Source organism: Myotis nattereri (genome assembly GCF_964212035.1).
Source record: "Myotis nattereri genome assembly, chromosome: 19".
Taxonomy (NCBI): Eukaryota; Metazoa; Chordata; class Mammalia; order Chiroptera; family Vespertilionidae; genus Myotis; species Myotis nattereri.
The window spans coordinates 13,399,873-13,421,349 of NC_138095.1; the positions used below are offsets into that span (position 1 = coordinate 13,399,873).

General features: G+C 49.9%; 1 protein-coding gene across 1 annotated transcript in view; it reads left to right on the top strand.

Moving 5' to 3' along the window:
* The first annotated feature begins 794 nt into the window (after window positions 1-794).
* Window positions 795-21,477, top strand: part of KLHL22 (kelch like family member 22) — a 32,657-nt gene continuing 11,974 nt past the window's right edge. Inside the window, exons 1-5 of the mRNA XM_081114065.1 lie at window positions 795-827; window positions 6,579-6,844; window positions 9,551-9,716; window positions 14,181-14,899; window positions 20,559-20,751. Of these exons, the coding sequence (XP_080970191.1) occupies window positions 6,618-6,844; window positions 9,551-9,716; window positions 14,181-14,899; window positions 20,559-20,751 (1,305 nt within the window). The 5' untranslated portion in view covers window positions 795-827; window positions 6,579-6,617. The remainder of the gene's footprint in view (window positions 828-6,578; window positions 6,845-9,550; window positions 9,717-14,180; window positions 14,900-20,558; window positions 20,752-21,477) is intronic.

Here is a 21,477-nt window from a genome sequence, read left to right on the forward strand (position 1 = left end):
AGGCTCTGCTGGCTCTAACCTCCGGACACGCCCTTGACGGATGAGCCTGGCAGGACGGGATCCTCCTAGAGTTCAGGCGGGGGAAAAGGAATGCCAAGAGCCTCCGGGCAGACGGCTGGGACCAAGCTTTTGGCCTGGGAATTGGATTTACTCCAGAACCTCAGTAAACAGGAAAACACCTGTTCACACGGGCGGCCTTGAGCGCCTCTGCTCAACGTCCAGCAGAGGGCAGGCCACTGGCAAGCACAGCTGACTTGAAGGGACTCGGAGGGAAAAAGGAAGGGAAGTAGAGAATGAATGTGCCAGGGAGAGAGAGAATGAGAGGGAGGAATGAATGAATGAGTGAATGAATGAATGAATGGGTGAGTGAGTGAATGCGGAATGACAGAAGGGAAGGAGGGAGGGAGGGAATGAATAGGGAGGTGATCAGTGGGCAAGGAGGGAGAGAATGACGGAGGGGGGACGAGGGAGGGAACGAGGGATGCGTGTGCAGGGGGCGACCCCCGCCTGAAGGCATTCGTCCAGCCCAGCCGGGTGCCTGGGGCTGTGCCAGGCGAGGAGACGCACGACCAACGGTCACCCTTCTCCTCGGAGCGAAACCGAGCCGCCCTCCCGGCGCCCCTCCCCTCGCCCGGGGCCGCACGGAGGACCCGGGCCCGCGGCCCCCAGCGGACCAGCCCCCTCCCGCCCCCCGGCCTCAGTTCCCCGCCAGCCCCGCGCCTGCGCAGCCGCGACCACGTGACGCCCCCAGGTCCCGCCCCGCCCCGCGCCCGCCCGCGCCCGCCCCCGCCTCCCGCGAGTGCGGCCTCGGCTCCCGGCAGCTCCAGGTGAGCTGCGTGGCGCGGGCCGGGCGGGCCGGGCGGCGGGGAGCGCGGGCGGCAGAGAGACTGGTTCCGGGCGAGGTCGCGGGGCCAGGGCAAGCAGCCGGGGGGACTCGGCGACGCGGGGGCAGGCGCCGGCGGGAGGCGAGGGGCGGCGGCCTGAGGGGGGCCAGGGGCCTGACGTGGCGGGGGCACGGCGGGCGGGACCCCCGGCTGCGGCCGGGCCGTGAGCGGGCGCTCGCTGCGGCCCGGGGCCACCGCGGGGCAGTAGGGCCCTCGGGCCTCCTGGCCCCCTGCCGCCCGGTTCCCCGCGGCGGGTCTGAGCGCGGCCTTCCCGGCAGCGACCCTCGGCGCTGCGCCGGCGGGTCCTGCAACAGGCGGGCGGGTCCGGGCTGGGCTGCCGCCCCGGCTGTGACCTTGGACCCCGGCCTCCGAGCCTCAGTTTCCTCCGCCGCGCGCCAGGGCCGAGGGTCTGGGTCCCGGGGGCTGCAGCCAGGAGAGCCCCCCCCTCGCCAGCCCGCGCGGCTTCCTGCGAGGAGCCAGGGATCGCGCTGTCAGTGCCCGATCTCCGGTCCTGAAGCTGAGGCCGCCGGTTCTACTTCCAGCCCCGGGCGCGCCGGCCCCGGGGCCCCCTGCGGCTCCGCCCCCAGGCCCCCCCCCCAGGCCCCCCAGACCCCCCTCGCGCCGTGCCTCCGCGGGGCCGTCCGGGGCCGCAGGGGTGGCGCGCCGCGATGCTCCAGCTCCGCTTCCTAGGAGGCTCGATCCAGGGTGCCGCCGGGTGGGCACCCCTACGGCGCTTCCCCGCCTGGAAATCAGGACCCCCTTCCCCCTCTCCTCCTCCCCCCCCCCCCCCCCCCCGGGGCTGCCTCTTTCCCTTTGTTGCAGACCTGGCTTCGTGCTGCCAAGGACTGAGGTTCGTTGAGGGGCTCTGCAGAGCAGCAGGTGCCTAGTCAGTAGGTGGTTTGAGTTGAAAATTCATCAGAAGCGCTCTGACGCTTGTCATGCACGAGTTCGTGAAACTTTGTTGCATGCCCTTGGGTTTGCACCTACTTGGGACATAAAGCTTCCTGTTCTCTCCTGCAGCTCCGAGCAGCACGGAGTGGAGGGGCCTTGCTCGCGATGAATGTTATGGGGACCGAGGCACTTCACCTAGGGAAGGGCTTCGTGATAGCCTAACCCCTGTACAATGAGCAGGAGAACGGAGGGTGCCACCCCGTGAGCTCCTAAGAACATTATGTCAGAAAAAACAGGCACGGGGAAGGAATCACAAAGGATGTACTGCATTCGACTTTTGTTTTTAGGCTCATTTATTTATTTAGATAGTTTTCCATTGCTTTTTAGAGAGACTGAAGCGGGGGGCGGGGGGGGGGCGGGAAACATGGATGTGAGAGAGACACATGGATTGGTTGCCTCCCACACAAGCCCCTACTGGGGCGGGGGATCGAACCTGCAACCCAGGTACCTGCTCTTCTTGACCAGGATTCCAGTCTGGACCCCTGGGTGTCTGGGGCGCACTCTAACCACTAAGCAACACCTGCCAGTTTTAATGGTTTTGTCAATTGCCAGAAGTAGTTCCACTGTCAGATAGTTTTTCAACTAAGTCAGCAAAGATAAATAAGAAACACTGTTGTGATCTAGTCAGCGGTTGGAATCAGGTTGTTATGCGTTTGCTGGTGGGAAAATAAATCGGTACAATCTCACTGGAGGGCAATTTGGCAATATCTATTTAAGTGAGATACACTAAAATTGAAATGATTCAGTTCTGTAGCTAGGAAATTTTCCTTTGATAACCACGGCATATATATGGCACATCATAATGATTTTCAGTGCAAAATTGTTTGCAATAGCAAATGGAGGAAAGCCAGATGTTTGGTAAAGAATGGTTGTCCATACAATGGGCTGTGGGAGGAACATGAAATTATATACAAAACTAGTAAAAAGGGGGGAGGATGTACATTGAGAGATTCTCCTGTGACTCCAAAGGTACCACCTGGAAGGGTGTTGGGGAAATAATTGTACTTTCTTCTGGTTGGGCTATAGGTGGGAAGGAAATGTAGGTTTCAATATAATGTGCCTGTTTGTGCGTTTTGAATATGAATCAAGTGAATGTATTACATATTCAAATAAAAGTTTGAGAATTCAATTATTAAATATTTCACAGTGACAGAAAAAGTACAGAGAATAACATACCACTTCTCCCTATCAGATCCTAATATTTTGTTGTTTTGTGTGTTTTTTTAAAGAAAAACATTCCCTTTTTTCTTCCTGAAGATAATCATGACTCTGAATTCCCATGTGTTTATATTATTTTATACCATAACACCTGTCTGTAAGAAGTATTGGACAGTATTGTTTTGTCTGTTTGCAAAGTTTTTGTAAGGAAAATTATACTACACGTATTCTGCAATGTGCTGTTCTTTTTCTGTGTGGCTTTGAGACTTCACGTTGATTTGCTTGAGTTCTAGTTTGCTCATTTTCTCGGTTGTCTAGTGTTGTGTGGAATTACAGCTGGTGACAGAGTACAGGGAAGGAATGTTTTGAGCCACATCACCGGAGCCCCCGTTGGAGGCAGTATGGAGCCAGCATTTGAGAAGTCAGGTGGCACACTCATGGGGCCTTTTGGGGAGCTTTGGAGGATGTGACAGTTGGTAGGAAACCAGTTGGGATGTTACTGCTGTGGTCTGGTCCGAAGTGGTGGCTGTGGAGGAATAAGGGGGTGGTCATCTGAGATGGTGGAATGGCATTAGTGAGTCTAATATACAGGAAAAGAGACCATTGAGATCATGAGGTTTCTGACATGGAAATGGTGGTTGTATCAGTAACAAAACGAGGCCGATTGGGAAGGCTTCTGGCTGGATTAGGAATCTCGTTGGAGGCGTGATTGGGAATGCAGGGGAGGCTCTTGGGAAAGAGGGATGGGCTTGGCAGTATGTGCTGGCTGAAGGGAAGAAGTCAGAAAAGAGTATTGTCATAGGGCAGTTTCCCGCCAAGAGAGGTTGGTCAGCATGGGGATATGTCTTGGCTCCACATGAGGGTGGGGAAGAAGGAGTGGGTGGGCAGAGACCTACCAAGGGACCAGCACAGAGGAGAGCATGTTCAATGGGAAGCAAGGGAGGGTACAAAGGAAGCAGGTCCTGGGAGAGGAGGAGGAGGCAGTGGTGCTCCTGAGCCCCAGTAGTAGTCAGAGGCAAGTTTTGTCATAGAATCTATTTTCCATTTTCTCTTATAAAGATACAGTAGGGAACTGGAGAAGAAACATTTACAGGAGGGGATCGTGTAGTAGCTAGAGGTGGGGAAGGCAGGTAGATGTTCAAGGCCCTGTGGCAGGTGGCCCCTTTGCGCCGCCAAGTGGCTGGCTGTGCTCTGGAGCAGCAGTCGCCAACCTTTCCGACCTCGCAGACCACCAGTTGGCGGACCACTGCTCTGGAGAGTGTGAAGCTTGACTACACCGTGTGGGGCAGGACTGGCCGCCCCCTGATCCGGAGCAGCTGGCTGTCCATGGTCACTTCTGGTTGGTTTGGAGTGTGTGGCCAGTGTGTTTGCAGTAGGTTTGTTTTACTGATTAGTTTTTGAGCCTCCTATTCAAACCTTTTTTCCCCACTCAAATCAGTTTTTTAAAACATACTGACTCAAGTATTAGAAGATAACCTTGATTTTATTTATTTATTTATTTATTTATTTATTTATTTTTAAATACATATTTTTATTGATTTCAGAGAGGAAGGGAGAAATGGAAACATCAATGATGAGAGAGAATCATTGATCGGCTGCTTCCTGCACGCCCCCTATGGGGGATCGAGCCCACAACCTGGGCATGTGCCCTTGACTGGAATCGAACCCAGAACCCTTAAGTCCCCAGGCCAACGCTCTATCCACTGAGCCAAACCAGCTATATTTTTAAATATTTTTATTGATTTCAGTAGAAGGGAGAGGAGAGAGATAGAAACATTAGTGATGAGAAAGAATCATTGATAGGCTGCCTTCTGCATGCCCCCTACTGAGGATCAAGCTTGCAACCTGGGCATGTGCCCTGAACCAGGAATTGAAGCATGACCTCCTGGTTCATAGGTCTGTGCTCAACCAGTGAACCACACCAGCCTGGCGGTAACCTTAAATTTAAAACATGATGCAGATGATCTTGAATCTCCGAATCTCTGTAAAAAAGGCAGTTCCTGGATAACTCAGGCCTGTTTTGTGTCGTGTGTGTGTGTGTGTGTGTGTGTGTGTGTGTGTGTGTTAATCCTCACCCAAGAGTATTTTTTCCATTGATACTTAGAGAGAGCGGAGGGGAGGGGAAGAGACAGAGAGAGAAACATTGAAGCTAAGACATGAGTGTTTTATATAATCCACCTCCATATAACATTTCAATTAGGTAGATGCTATGGTTATCCCCATTTTCTAGAAGTGCAGATAGGCTTAAAAAGAAGTCACTTATCTGAGGCCACATACTTAGTAAGCAGAATGTGAGAGAGATTGATGTGACAGTAACTACCTTTATGTTCCCAGGATTACTAGAAAAGACAGAGCAGTCAGTCACATTAGCTATTCTTGGCAAAGACCCCACTCATTAAAGGTGATATTAGCCACTTGAGTGGTCCTGGGACAAATTTAGAGAGTGCCTCACTAGAGAACCAAGTTCCTGTTGTGATTCTTATGCATTCATTCTTGCGTGGAGAACCCCTGTTTTGTTCTTTCTCAGGGGAGAGAAAGGGCTCTTGAGAACCTGGTCTGTGCTGATGCTTTATGTTCCTCTTTTACTCTTTCCCTTTTTTTTAAAAAAAAATTTTTTTTATTGATTTCAGAGAAGAAGGGAGAGAGAGATACAAACATCAATGATGAGAATCATTGATCGGCTGCCTCCTGCACACCCCACACAGGGGATAGAGCCTGCAACCCAGGCATGTACCCTGACCGGGAACTGAACCATCAACTCCTAGTTTAGTGATGGCGAACCTATGACACGCGTGTCAGAGGTGACAGGCGAACTCATTTTTTTGGTTGATTTTTCTTTGTTAAATGGCATTTAAATATATAAAATAAATATCAAAAATATAAATCTTAGGGGAGGGTGGGGGTAAGGGGGAAAGATCAACCAAAGGACTTATATGCAAGCATATAGGCCTAACCAATGGACACGGACAACGGAGGGGTGAGGGTATGGGCGGGGGGGGGGGGGGGGCGGAGGTAGGGGGTAACGTGGGGATAAGGACACATATGTAATATCTTAATCAATAAATATATTTTAAAAAATATATAAATCTTTGTTTTACTATGGTTGCAAATATCAAAAAATTTCTATATGTGACACGGCACCAGAGTTAAGTTAGGGTTTTTCAAAATGCTGACACGCCGAGCTCAAAAGTTTTGCCATCACTGTCCTAGTTCATAGGTCGACGTTCAACCACTGAGCCATGCCAGCCAGGCTATTTCCCTTTTTTCAGTTGAGGAACCTGAGACTCAGGTTGATGATACGGTGGGTGGGAGTTTCATGTCTCCAGAACCCTTGTCTTACAGTGATACTGAAGGAGACAGAGTGGAATAAAGTCGCTTGGCAATGAAGGGACACGGGTTATCAGAAAGAAGTCCTAAGTTTTGCCAAGTGGTGGGAGGGGAGAGGGAATTAGAGTGTTTGAGACCACAGGGGAAGCACAGGTAAGCTGGAGGGAGAAACAGGTGCTGCTGGGAGCAGAGCTGGCCAGTCGTATATGGTGTGGTGTTGCCTCCCTTACTCATTCCCGATCCCCTCTCTCTTGTCAGCTGACGGCCAAGGTGGTAAGGTCTGCTGTGGTGGTCAGAATGGCACAGGAGCAGGAGTTCACCCAGCTGTGCAAGTTGCCCACGCAGCCCTCACACACACACTGTGTCAACAACACCTACCGAAGCGCACAGCATTCCCAGGCCCTGCTCCGGGGGCTACTGGCTCTTCGGGACAGTGGCATCCTCTTCGATGTAGTCCTGGTGGTGGAGGGGAGACACATTGAAGCCCATCGCATCCTGCTGGCTGCATCCTGTGATTACTTCAGGTGAGTTTCATACACCTATTCTCATAAGTAAAATAATAGGTAATCTGGGCTCCACTGGGCAGATGTGTTGGCAGTGACATGACTGGGCCTGAGGGGCCAGCCAGAAGCTGGCAGGCAGCCTCTTCACCCTTAGCTGCCCTTACTGCTTGTTTGGTGACTTGGTCAACAGCAGGAGAGACAGAAGGGGTCTTAGGGTTTATTTTTCTTTCAGTTGTTCATCTGTCTCTAAGGTATGTTCTCTTTTCTTTTGAAGATGATATGCTTGATAAGTTTGGTTTTACTTGTAATATTACACTTTATAAAATTAATTTTCTTCTCTAAGTACCCTATCTTGGTATAAAACAGATTTTCTTTCTACTTTACTCTGGCTTCCCAACATTGCATTTTTTTAAAAAAATATATTTTATTGATTTTTTACAGAGAGGAAGGGAGAGAGATAGAGAGTCAGAAACATCAATGAGAGAGAAACATTGATCAGCTGCCTCCTGCACATCCCCCACTGGGGATGTGCCCACAGCCCAGGTACATGCCCTTGACCGGAATTGAATCTGGGACCTTTCAGTCTGCAGGCCGACGCTCTATCCACTGAGCCAAACCGGTTTCGGCCCAACATTTCATTTTGAAAAACTTCCAATCTGTGGGAAAGTTGAAAGAATATTATTATGAACACTTGAATACCAGTTGTTAACATTTTGCCATATTTGCTTTCTCTTTGCATGCACATACACACACTTTTTAAAAATATATATTTTTATTAATTTCAGAGAGGAAGAGAGAAGGAGAGAGAGATTCAAACATCAAGGATGAGAGAGGATAATTGATCGGCTGCCTCCTGAACTCCCCCTACTGGGGATTGAACCGGCAACCTTGGCATGTGCCCTTTACCGGAATTGAACCTGGGACACTTCAGTCCGTAGGCCGATGCTCTATTCACTGAGCCACACCGGCCAGGGCCACACACACTTTTTAAAAAGACATCGTGACAGTTTACGTCTCCGTCTTTCAGTGCCACATCTCTTAAACATTTGGTGAGATGACCTTTCTCATTGGTTATAAGGTTTCTCCCTTATAAAATTGATAGCACATGGGCAGTCCTATCAACGTGTAAATATATATAAAGCCTTTGTCCCAACAATTGCTTCTGTAGGAATTAATCCTACAGTCACATGTGCAAAATGTGGGGATAGGGCCTCCATTGGATGAAAAAAATGGGAGATTAGAAGTAAACCAAGTGCACCCCAGCAGGAATGGGCTAAATCAATTATGATAGCCTTATATACCAATAAGAATCCATTTCCAAGGTATATTGACTCAAAACAGTGTAGATATGTGGACTGCCTCTAGTACTAGTGCTGCCCTGGGGAGGGGACCTAATGGCCTGGAGCAGAGGAGAGAGAGGCTGTCACCCTTCCATATATTTTAAATCTTGTACTATGTATGTGTACTAACCTAGTTGAAAAACTAAAAAAATGTAAAAATAGCTACTCTATCATCTTTATGTTGTTGTCATATTTTAGTCCTGACGCCTCCCCTGACCACCAGCCCCTTCCCTCTGAATCGACTCTCCACTGGGATGCCTCATGAGCATATCACACTGATGGTGCCACAATAGGACTCCCACTGCCTTCTCTGACCCTGTTCCTCTCAAGTCCCCATCTGCCCAGCTGGCTGCATCATGACCCCAGTCAAGGGCCTGATTCTTCCTGTGCTCTGCTAGATCCATTCTGTCAGCATGTTCTCTCCAATCCTCTCCAGGGTAGTTTCAACTATAGCTCTCCAGCCATGTGGCCCTTGCCAGGTCTGGTGGAACCTTCCCACCTCTCCTCTAGCCCTTCCACTCTGGCCAACAGCACCTGAGCTTGAAGAGTCAGTCAGCTCATGCCATTTTCCTGCATAAAATTCCCTGACAGCATCTCATTATGCTTTGATTTAAATCTAGACTCTACCCTGCCCTGGGGGTAGCAGGACCTGGCCCGTGTCTTACCTCCAGCTCACTTCCTCTTTGCCCTGGCTGCCTGTGTGCCAAGCTTGTCCTTGCCCTGTACCCCGGTTGGGGAGGTGCTGCCTCGTCTCATTTCAGTTCCTCAGAGTGGGCCTTTCTTGCCCCCGTTGTTCTCCACCTGCTCTACTCTCCCAGTCATGCTCTCCTCAATCATATGTCCTGTTGAGTTCCTTCCCAGCATTCCCACAATCTGAAATACCTTGTTTTTTTGTTGTCATTCTTCCTAGCATTACACTTTTTATATGTAGGAATCTTGCCACAGTACTTAACTGTTAGTTCTCTTTTGCTCTGGGAAGGGTACCTGGCATTTAGTAGGTGCTCAGTAAGTATATACTGAATGGGATGACTCCCATTCATTCATTCTTTCATAACATGCTCTGGGCTGCTGCTGTGATTCAGGAAGTATACTTAGTGGATGCAGCAGAAATCAAGCCAGTCATGGTCTCTGCCCCCAGGAGGCTCATGTGTAACTCCCTAGGGCTCATGAAAGGGGACACAGGATAGTTTTTAGGATGGTTGCTCAAACTTGGTCAGGAACTTGTGGATGCCTTTTGTGGGATGACTCAGTGCTCAGATTGAGCCAGTGTCCTGTCGCACAGTGGTGCTGGGTCAGCCCGCTCCTTGGTCCTGCTGCTCATGCTCTTTGCAGCCTGGCTGGTGGCCCAATTAGTATAACTCCACTGTCTCGTGTCTTCACTTTGCAGAGGAATGTTTGCTGGGGGATTGAAGGAAATGGAACAGGAAGAGGTCCTAATCCACGGTGTGTCCTACAATGCCATGTGCCAAATCCTGCATTTCATATACACTTCCGAGCTGGAGCTCAGCCTGAGCAATGTCCAGGAGACGCTGGTTGCCGCCTGCCAGCTTCAGGTGAGGCTCACCTCATTGGAGCAAGGCAGACACCCATACATAGGTGTGGTTTCCCTGGCTGCCTGCCAGGCACAGGCATGAGGGTGGGTCAGGCAGGTGAGGACACAAGGCAGTAAGAGAGAGTGGAGTGGGGTGGAAGCCCCGGGTAGTGCTTGGCTTGGCCAGCTCTGGACACTGAAGCAGAGCTGCTCTAAAGGTCGCCAGGTCCAGGTTCCTCCTCTGCGCCTGTCCTCTGCTTTTCTGCTGGTTCCTTTACGGCTTCCTCGGTCTCCCTGCCCCTGAAAAGGTCCTGCATGTAAATAAATGGTCGAAGCTGAACCTGTGACATCCTGTGGATGATGGCATCTGGCTAAGCTGAGCTTCTCCCAGTGTTGCAGCTTAGGCCCTTTCTGCCCATCCTCTCTACTTGGTCTCGTTGAACTCTGACACTGCTTTCCCCTTCGTTATTGAACTTTAAATACTTATTTTCCTACAGAATTAAAAAAAAGTCCTTCTGAGGCTTTGACAGTCTAATACACATTTTAGAAAACTGCATTTACTCTTGGCAATATTGGTGCATGTACACCGGCTGGGCCTGCACATGCCTTTGCTCTTATGAAGAGCTGTCCATCAGGCAGCCTGATTGGGCTTGAGAGACATCTCTTCCCATATTTCTTGAAAGTGAAGTGAAATGCTACACTAAATTCATTATCCTCAGCTTTTAAAAAATATTTTTTAAATTGATTTCAGAGAGGAAGGGAGAGTTAGAGAAAGATAGAAATGTCAATGATGAGAGAGAGTCAGTAATGAGAGAGAATTGTTGATCAGCTGCCTCCTGCACACCCACATTGGGCATGTGCCCTGATCAGGAATCGAACCATGACCCCCTGGTTCATAGGTCGATACTCAACCACTGAACCACACTGACCCACTAATCATCACCTTTTTTCAGGTCAGAGCATATTTGGGGCAGTCAGAAAAAACTCAAGTCATAGGAAAACCAGCCTGCTCAGGGCATCTGGAGGCCCTACCCTGAGCTCCTTGTGCCATTATCCTCAGAGCGGCAGGTGGCAGAAGAATTTCCTCACCTGTTGGTTTGTGTGTTTTTTTTTTTTATTTCAGAGAGGAAGGGAGAGGGAGAGAGATAGAAACATCAACGATGAGAGAGAATCATTGATCAGCTGCCTCCTGGGGATTGAGCCCAACCCTGGCATGTGCTCTTGACCAGAATCGAACCTGGGACCCTTCCTTTAGTCCTCAGGCCATTGCTCTATCCACTGAGCAAAATTAGCTAGGGCTCCCCAGCTTTTTTTATTCAGAGATCTCTTCTGTTCCCACATCCTGGTCATTGTTGCTTTGGGAACTCTCCTCCAGTTCTTACAACACCTAAGTCACATATTCAGCTCTCTCCCCAGGGACTCACTGTCAGCATTGTCTCCTCCTCACTGCATACTCCTCTTGCCACGTCCCAGTCTGTGTCCCATGACCATTCTGCCAGAGCCTCCATGGCTCCTTGAGCTCTTCCATCTTCATTCCCTGTGTCCATGTTTGGACAAGTCATCCTTGTAAATATTACCTGTAGCTAGCTATCTCTGTTCTCTGTTTCCACGTCCTCATCTTTGTCCTGGCCTTCACCTCTCCATTTATACCTTCCAGCTGGTCCCTGCCTTCTCTTTGAATCCCTCATGCAGACCAATACCAAACCATCTTCCAAAATGCCACTTTCCCTCTCCCACCCATCAGCTCAGAGATCTGCCGTTTCCCTAGGTCACTATGACAGAGGATTGGCCAGTGCTCCTTGATACCTCTGGGCCATTCTGGGGGGTGGTAAGGGAGAGGGAGCCCCCACTTCATCTTGAGCAGCCCAGCTTTGTTTTGTTTTATTTTTAATGTATTGGGCTTCTATACAATGATGTTTTTTGTTGTTGTCGTTGTTTTTAACTTTTTAAAAATATTTTTTTATTGATTTCAGAGAGGAAGGGAGAAGGAGAGAGAGATAGAAACATCAATGGTGAGAAAGAATCATTGATCGGCCACCTCCTGCATGACCCTTACTGGGGACTGAGTCTGCAACCCGGGCATGTGCCCTTGACCGGAATCGAACCCAGGACCCTTCAGTCCACAGGCCAATGCCCTATCTACTAAGCCAAGCTGGCTAGGGTTTAATATATTTTTATTGGTTTCAGAGAGGAAGGGAGAGGGGGAGAGAGATGGAAACATCAATGATGAGAGAGAATCATTGATCGGCTGTCTCCTGCATGCCCCCTACTGGGGATTGAGCCCGCAACCCAGGCATGTGCCCTTGACTGGAATTCAACCCAGGACCCTTCAGTCTTCAGGCCGATGCTCTATCCACTGAGCCAAGTCAGGTAGGGCTGTGCAATGATGTTTTTAAAGCAAGTTTTACTTGGCATAACAGTTCCAAGTCCATAGGCCCATCAGATCATGTTTGTTCGTGTAGCCACCAGCTGTTGGTGACTTGTCCCCACCCCCCACATGCTGTGCCCTGTGTCTGAATTCCAGCAAGACCACCGCCACTGAGTCACCCCTGGCAAATGAGTTTCCTCCTCTGAGCCCTTGTGGGGCTCCTTCATGGGGTGGGCCCGAGGTGACTCCTCTGTGAGATTTCATCCGGCAGAGGGCCCACTGCTCTGACAATGAGAAGGCAACACGATCCTTATGTAGGAGGCTTTGGTTCTCCAGGCCCACTGAGGGCAGTTTGCTTTCACTTCTACCCAGGTCCTTGGTGTCCTGCTCATGACAAATCAGAAGTAGCATTTTAGGAAGAAGAAGCAAAGCGGAAGTTCAGGCTAAGAGAGGAACTGTGGTTGAGTAAAGACTTTCATGACCCAACAGAGCACCCCGGGGACATTCCATTTGGGGAAATACGTGCCTGGAACTTTGCAGGTTTTCATTCAGCCCTTTAACATATCACCTGGAAAATAAAAGTAAAACCATTATAAATGTTTAAGCTTCAGATGCCAGCAGAATTGTTCTCTGTGCACTGGTCAATTTGTTAATGATGCTGAAAAAGTGAGGTGATCCTGTTTTTAGAGAAATTCCCAAATCCTATTTTCCTAAAGAATTTAGCAATACCTGGGCAGCTTTTCCTAGAGCCCTTCTCTCTGTCTCCTTTATTCTGTCATGCATTGGTTATCTAATCACCCTTTGGTTAAAGGGTTTGGTGTCCTTTAAACCTGTGGCCCAATTCTCAGCTCCCACCTTAGTGTCATCCTCTCTCTTGCCCTCCTTCCAACCCACTGGGTCTTCTGAACAGTTGGGAAAGGGAAGGTGCAGGCCATCGGGGGACACCCTTGATGATGAGTTGAGCCAGCCTCTATCCTGCAGGAAGGCTTTCAGCCTTTCAAGAATTCTGGGTCAGAAAAAAAAAAAAGAGAGAGAGAGAGAACTCTGGGTCAGGTTGAGTGCTGGGTGGGTGTTTGTGAATGCCCTCTGGTGGTTTTTTATTAATTTTTTAGAGAGAAGAAGGGAAAGAGAGAGAGAAACATTGATGTGAGAGTACAACATCAATCAGCTGCCTCCTGCATGCCCCTATTTGGGATCAAGTCTGTAACTCGGGCATGTGCCCGGCCCAGGAAATGAAACCTTTCAGTGCACAGGACGACACCCAACCGAGCCATATCAGCCAGGGCCTGTGGGTGGTTCTTAGTATGTGGGTAGCTTGGGGCCTTTCTCTTGGGGGAGTGGGCAGATTTCCTGGGCCTGAAGCTTTGGCTGGGCCTCCAGTTGTGGGGTTTGTGGCAGAAAGGAGCTGGGGGTTGAGGTGGAGGTCCCAGGTGTATTCCAAACCAAAGACAGTGGACATCATGGTCATTGTGCAGCTTCCAGCTTTTCTGGAGATCCAGTACTTTTGATCTAAAAGGCAACTGACATATATCAGGGGTCCATTCTGTGCCAGGGAGTTCCTAGGCATGATGTCATTTGAAATTATTCCTTTCTACTTTATCCCTATCCTATATAATAAAAGGCTAATATGCAAGTTGTCCCCTTGGGAGTTTGATCAGGAGACCAGGAGTTCAATTGCTCCAGGGGGCGACACAGAACATGGCAGGCGACCAGTGGAGCAGTGGGTGCTGAGGGAGTGAGGGAAGGAGGAGGCAGGGAAGCAGATCAGCCCTGATCACTGGCCAGGCCTAGGGACCCTACCCATGCACGAATTTCGTGCACCAGGCCTCTAGTTTTATAGATAAGCAAACAGGCTCAGCGAGGTTCAGAGCATTCTGCAGATCACTTCTGAGCCAGGATTTAAACCCAGTCCATCTGCAGTGAACCCCATTTGTCTCTAGTGTTGGGAAAAGTGGCTGCACCAGCCTCTGCTCCAGGAAAGGTTGGGGGTGGTGAGAGGGCCAGGGGGAGCAGGAACCTGCTTCAGAGGACAGCCACGTAAGGCATGTAACTACTGTCACTGTCTTCTGCGCCCAGACACTGTTTCCCAGGCTTGAATGAGTCTTGTTGTCTTCACAGATCCCAGAAATCATCCACTTCTGCTGTGATTTCCTCGTGTCCTGGGTGGATGAGGAGAACATCCTTGATGTCTACCGGCTGGCAGAGCTATTTGACTTGAGCCGTCTGACCAAGCAGCTGGACACCTACATCCTCAAAAACTTTGTGGCCTTCTCAAGGACTGACAAGTACCGCCAGCTTCCTCTGGAGAAGGTCTACTCCCTCCTCAGCAGCAACCGCCTGGAGGTCTCCTGTGAGACCGAGGTGTATGAAGGTGCCCTGCTCTACCATTACACCCTGGAGCAGGTGCAAGCAGACCAGATCTCATTGCAAGAGCCCCCCAAGCTCCTTGAGACAGTGCGATTTCCCCTAATGGAACCTGATGTCCTCCAGCGGCTGCATGACAAGCTGGACCCCAGCCCACTGAGGGACACAGTGGCCAATGCTCTCATGTACCACCAAAACGAGAGCCTGCAGCCCAGCCTACAGAGCCCACAGACGGAGCTGCGGTCAGACTTCCAGTGTGTTGTGGGCTTTGGGGGCATTCACTCCACACCATCCACGGTCCTCAGTGACCAGGCCAAGTACCTGAACCCCCTGCTGGGAGAGTGGAAGCACTTCACCGCCTCCCTGGCCCCCCGGATGTCCAACCAGGGCATCGCAGTGCTCAACAACTTTGTGTATCTGATTGGAGGGGACAACAATGTCCAGGGATTCCGCGCTGAGTCCCGATGCTGGAGGTAAGAAGGGACCCTGGGCCACATTACTGCGGGTGATGCTGTAGTGTAGGAATCACTAGCTCAGAGGGCTGGTTAGGGAGAGGTTCTGCATGGGCACATCACCATGGACCAAGGTGATCAGCCTTTTTTATTGATCTTGTGCTTGTTGAGCTACCCCTGTTTTGCGGAACAAATTTCAGGTTAATTTGGAGAATGTAGATGGCGGTGACATAGGAAAAGGGGACCTGGATTGCTTTCTTTCGCTCTTGTCCCCTTCTCAGGAGCACACTCACCCTGGACCACACCCTGCTGCCTTGTCGGTGAGGGGCTAAGTTGTGACTCTGCACTTGGCTGAGTGCAGGGGAGGGAAGCCTGTGGCAGGAAGGGCGGTTAGGCCTCAGAAGGAGGGGATTTAGGAGCTGGGAGCATGGACAGGCAGTTGCTCCTTCCATTTTGCCCTCTCTTGAATTTTGACACAACTCGTCCCAGCTTCCCTTTGCCTATCTGCTTTGCTCTTCTGACCACAAGCCAGTAGTGGAGCATGACTTCCTGTTGCTATGCTCCCCGGGGTGTGCAGTTCTCAGCTCAGGGATGCAGGAAAGGTAACAGGCGTCACCGAGCCTCTTGCCAAATCCCTACCCCTATCCCTACCCTCTGCCCTGTCATCAGCAGAGTGGTCTCCGGAAAAGGCAGTTTTCTGAGGGGGGTTTTGTGGACTGCCATGGTCTGTAGGAGTCTTTAGCTCTGTCAGTCTATGAGGCTGCGATTCCACAAATTTATTTAAATCCCCACTGCCTCAGCTGCCATTAGGTTTTCAGGTCCCGTCCACTATACTTTGGTTTGATTTCTTGGGATTTGATGCCTGTGGGAAGTTTCTACCTGCACAAACTGAAAGATGGTCCTGCAGAGGGAGAGCAAGAGTTCCAACTGTTTCTTGCATCTGTGAGCTGGGTGTGGACCAAGTTCGTGTCCATGATTTTACCTTCTGGGTTGAGGGAGGTGTAGGGTCTGGCCTGGCTATGCTTCTCAGAAGCATGGTGACCAGGACTGAGGTGGAGGTGACCATTCCTCAGCCACTTCTGGTCTCCTGGGCTCGGAAGTGATTACCTTTTTAGACTGATGAGACCCAAAGCCAGGAAGCAATACTTTCACTCATACCAAATGCCGTCCCCAGTGGGTGTGGCAGCATCAGGTTCTAGCCAAGCCTCGAAGTTTGTTTTTTAGGGCGCTCAGCTTCCCATTTGGAGAGCCAAGGTCAGATCTCCCCCCTGAGCAACCCACAGACCTGTAAGTCATGGTCTCCGGCCCTCAGCTCATGGTAGGGTGGTTGTGTGCCTGTAGGGATGCTGCTAGCCCATAGTCTGTCCTGTTACATGCAGTTTCACACAAGATTGGTCTAAATTCCCCTTTCTTGAACATGTGCTATGAGACCCAAGCTGGACTCTGGAAAATGCTAATATCAGCCCTGTGATTGATAACTACAGCCTCAAACTTCACTCAGGAAGTGGATCGCTGTGACAGGTGGGGTTGTGAGACCTGCCTAGTGGGAGTAGGCAACACAGGGGCTGGGGTTCAGAGCATCTGGCAAGGTGTCCGGGAGGGTCCTGGGGTCTGTCATCGCTACAGAGTGAATGTTTCCCTAATCTCCCAGTGGATTTTTTTAAAATATATTTTTATTGATTTCAGAGAGGAAGGAAGAAGGAGAGAAAGATAGAAACATCAATAATGAGAGAGAATCATTGATTGGCTGCCTTCTGCACGCCCCCTACTGGGGATTGAGCCCACAACTCGGGCTTGTGCGCTTGACCCGAACCTGGGACCCTTCAGTTCTCAGGCCAACGCTCTATCACTGAGCCAAACTGGCTAGGGCTCTCCCAGTGGATTCTTAAAGCTGCTAGATGGAAGATGGATCTTAATTTGATCTAAGAGTTTGGTTCTCTCCCCTTCCCCCTTCCATTATTTCACCAGCCTTTGAACCTATAGGCTCTCAGAATATAAGAAAACAAGATTTTGTAGTAAATTAGGGTTTGTACTTTAAGGAGCTAGGGACTTCCCAGGTTATATCTTAAAGCATTGGTGCAGAAACTATATAAAAAGTTACCTCTTTTGGAGCAAATTGTATTTGCCTCCAAGATACCACTGTTTCTTTCTTTGATTGCATCTTTAGTATGGACCTTCTATGTTTGCACCTTTCCCATAGCTCTGGGCTTCTGAAAACTGACTGCATGCCTTACCTGGTAGTAGCTGGTCTCACGTTGCCACATGTTCTGACCCTAATTAATATAATAATTTTTTTCCTTAGGTTTTCCCATGACTTATAGTATAATTCAAATAATTTTTTAATTGTAATAAACTTCATTACTAGTTATGGAAATGCTTAAGTCATGGAAATACCAAAGAAAAAGTCTACTAAATTTAACAAGAGCCCCAGAACATATTTGTACTAACTCTAGATTTCACTTCTGAGTTTGCAGTTGGATGATCCACAATCTACATTAAAGTGATTAAAACTGATTATATCCTTATATGCAATAATAAAGCTTATTTTTTATTAGAAAAGAATATTACTTGGGGATTTATTCTAACAAAGTGGAATATTAATCCAATAAAGAGGAAAATGTGGAATTTAGGACACAGTGGGGAGATAAGAAATCAGTGAAACTGTGGTTCTTGTTAAATTTAGTAGACTTTCTTTGGTGCCTTTCAATTATTAATGTGGTGTGTGTGTGTCCTTAAATCTGAAGCCACAAATCCAAGTGAACCCTGCCTAGGAAGCTGTGAGGGCAGGAGACCAGAAGGAAGTAAGCGGAAGCATCTAGAACAGGGGTGGGCAAACTTTTTGACTCGAGGGCCACAATGGGTTCTTAAACTGGACCGGAGGGCCGGAACAAAAGCATGGATGGAGTGTTTGTGTGAACTAATATAAATTCAAAGTAAACATCATTACATAAAAGGGTACGGTCTTTTAGTTTGCCCACGGCTGATCTAGAAGGTATTGTGTCACTCTAGTGGGAGATGCTGACTTATGCTTGGCTCAGAATAGGGAAGAAGAGGATGTGAGGGCAATCTGGCTGTGACATCTGCCACCTCCTTGATCTCTAGGATTGTCTTGGCTGATCTGGCTGGAGTCCCCTTCCTCCCTCACTGCTCCATGTGCATCCCTCCAGAAGCTGTGCGCTCAGTTGAAGAGGAAAAGTAAATAAATAAATAAATTGTTTGAAATAGGGAAAAAGAGACATATACATGAATGAGTGTCATGCACAGGAAAGGCAGTAGAAGGCACCATCCTAGCTAGTTGATGGCCTCTGAATGGTGCACTCTGGACTGAACTGGCTACCTGTTCCCAGCCTGACCTTCACCTGGCTGTGCCTCTGGTCATTCAGGTCTCAAATGTCACCTTCTCAGGAGGCTGTGAGAGCTTTGCTCTCCCCCGACCTTGCTGCCAGGTGAATCACTTTTATTATTATTATTATTATTATTATTATATTTGTTATACCCGCATTATACTGCGCACTGTTCACTCTGTTCTCTTTAGCTTGTTTCCCACTCTGATGGAAAGCAGGGCCCTTGTCTTGAGTTTCCCTCTGGATCCCCAGCACTGAGCACTGCCTGATCCATGATGGGTGGCCAGTGCATATTTGTAGAGAGAAGGAATGATTTCACTGCTAGTAATCTTACTCCTTCGTTAATTTATTCAGCAGACAGTGCATGATGTACCTTGATCAGGTGCTACGCTGAGGTCTAGGAATACAGATGTGAACCTTGGTCCTTTACAAACTTCCCTCAGGTTAACAAGGACCCTTTTTATGTATGTTGTCCTTTATGATCCTTCATGATAGCTTTTCTAGGCAGATCGCATCACCTTATTGGACAGGTGCGGAGACTGAGTGAATGTCTAGAGTAAAACTGATGCCTAGATGCACCCAAGTAAGCGGGCAGAACTGTGTGTGACCCAGATACATGTTCTGTCTCCTGTAGCCCTTACTCCCGAGACAGCTTGTTTCCTGGAATTCCTGGGTGGCAGGGCAGGAAGAATCAGCTGCAGAACGTGCCTAACTTGTGCTTTGGGGCAAAGGATGCATCTGATTTCTCCACTAAACCGCATATGACACAGGCCAAAGAAAACTTTATTCACTCTCTTCAGAACCTGAAGTTTGACTTACTCTCTTTGGAGTTCATCTTCCTGTGTAGAAATAAAACCACTTATCTGAAAGATGCTATATCTATGCATTGGCCGTTGAGCAAGGAGGCTCCAGATGCAGGAGCTCAGGTGCAGGCACCTGGGTGGATGGATGCTCAGGGAAAAGGGCCAGATGCCGGTCAGGGAAAGAGTGGGCTTTGGGCCTCAGGCGCACAGGGCCCTGGGCCCTTTCGGCTTTGTGATCATCTGTGTTCACCCAAACAACACCCCACATAGGCCCTGCAGAGCACCAGGCCTGGGTCACGGAAAGAAGGGATAGAGGCAATGGGAGGCCCCCTGGAAGTGGGGCAAACCTGGGTCAGGCTGTGGGGGCTGGAACGTTGGGTATGGACTTGGGCTTTGAAGGGCCTGAGCTACAGTGTTAGGATTTTGGAGTGTGACCAGGAGCTTTGCTGGTGAGGATAGGATCAATGGATAGAGGAAGCATGGGGTTCCATTTAGGACAAGTGAGTAGCCAGCTGGAGATGGGTGGGAGGCAGTCGCAGTGTAGGTCCAAAGTGCAGGAGAAACCAAGGATTATAGTTAGTTGGTCTGGAGTGTCTGAGATCACCTGGGTTGAGAATTCGAAGCCCTTTGAAGGCAGAAGAGGGATGGGGTGGGCTTTGCCCAGGAGTGCAGGATGAAGCTGCTTGGGGACTAGACTTTTTGATAAAGGTTGATGAGAAGGAAGGAGCATGAAGGGCTTTGAATGGGGACAACTGCATCTCCAGGGAAAAGGGTGTGAAAGTGGCCTCCATGTCAGAACAACTTATGGTAACGGTTACCTGCTCACATGGTGCTGGGGCTCAGCAGTGACTTAGTAGAGGTCAGCTTTCCTCCCAGTTGGCCCAGCAGTGCTCCTGCAGGCCAGGCTGACTCCTCCAGCTTCATGGGAGGACCTGGAATCCCAGAGGACTCCACCCTCTTGATACTCACAGTCTAGTGTGGGAGATAGCACCTTGAATCTCACAGAGAGGGAGACCTTGAGAAGTGGAGAGGGCACTCCAGTTGGGGAGGTTGGGAAAGCATGAGGTGCATGAAGAGATGAAGAGGTGGTTGTGATGAGCACGTGTGGGCACTGTGTACGTGGCAGGCTCGAGCAGACCACCCATGAGGGAGTGTTGTGTTAGCTAGAAGCTAGGAGGCTGTTGTGTCCATCCACAATTCATGGTCATCCTGAATGAATGGGGGCAGGGCTATGGGGGCCATGGGGTGAGATGGAGGTGGCCGTAAGAACAGCCCTCGGTCAGCCTGGGGTGGAGAGTAGAGTGGGCTAAGAACCATACCAGAGGTTATACCTGGAAGGGACCAGCTTCGTGGGCAGAAACCCAGGAGGCTTCTGCCACACCTCCCAGGTGTGCATCAGCCTGCTGCCATGACTGTGAGTGGGTGTGTGCTAGTGTGTGGAAGCAGATGATGGGAGGGTTTAGGGGACGTGGGCAGAACAGGAGGTGCTGTCTCACCTGTCAGTGATGTGCTGTCCTCATGTCCCCTCAAAAGGTATGACCCGCGGCACAACCGCTGGTTCCAGATCCAGTCCCTGCAGCAGGAGCACGCCGACCTGTGTGTGTGTGTCGTGGGCGGGTACATCTACGCAGTGGCGGGCCGGGACTACCACACTGACCTGAATGCTGTGGAACGCTATGACCCTGCCACCAACACCTGGGCCTATGTGGCCCCGCTCAAGAGGGAGGTAAAGAAGCCCTTCCAAGAGGGGTTTTTCCCACCCGCTCCTTTCTGGGGTGTGTAGAATGAGCCAAAGACCTGGCCAGGGAGTCAGGGCCAGTGAGCTGAGTCCACATCCCTCCAAAGACCCTGCACTGAGAGCAGGAGGGGGACCGCTGAGGTTCTGCCAACTACCTGGGGAGACCCTCAGCAAGCACCCAGACCGCATTCCCCAGAATTTCATCCCTTCTTGTCTTGCCACCTTGGCCCTGGGAAGCTACTTTAATCCTGAAGTTCAAATGCAGACAGAAACCTTCCCCTCATCTGTCCTTTAGCACAGCTGAGATGAGCTAAGATGTGTCCAGAGATGTTAGACAAGAGAGATGAAGGCTCAGAAGCCTCACACTTCTCTAAAGGTCCCCTGGAGGGTGGGGCCTTTAAAACACCAAAAACACATGAGAATTTTTATTTTTCAAGTTTTTTTTTTTTCTTTAGTTGTTTTCTTTTTTAGATCATGTAACTCCTACACAGAACCTTGGTTTGTTCCACTTTGGAGATCTTTGCTTTAGGGAGGACCCTCTTTTGTCCTATGGTTTTGGGGTACTTGGATCCTGGCCCCAAAACCAGACATGAGAGCCCAGGGCTAGGAAGAGGCTAGCTGATCCCCCAAGTCCCAGGTATGCACCCTGTTGGTACTGGCATTGTAATTTTCAGAGCATCTGTTATACACGAATCCCTGAGCACCTCAGAAGCA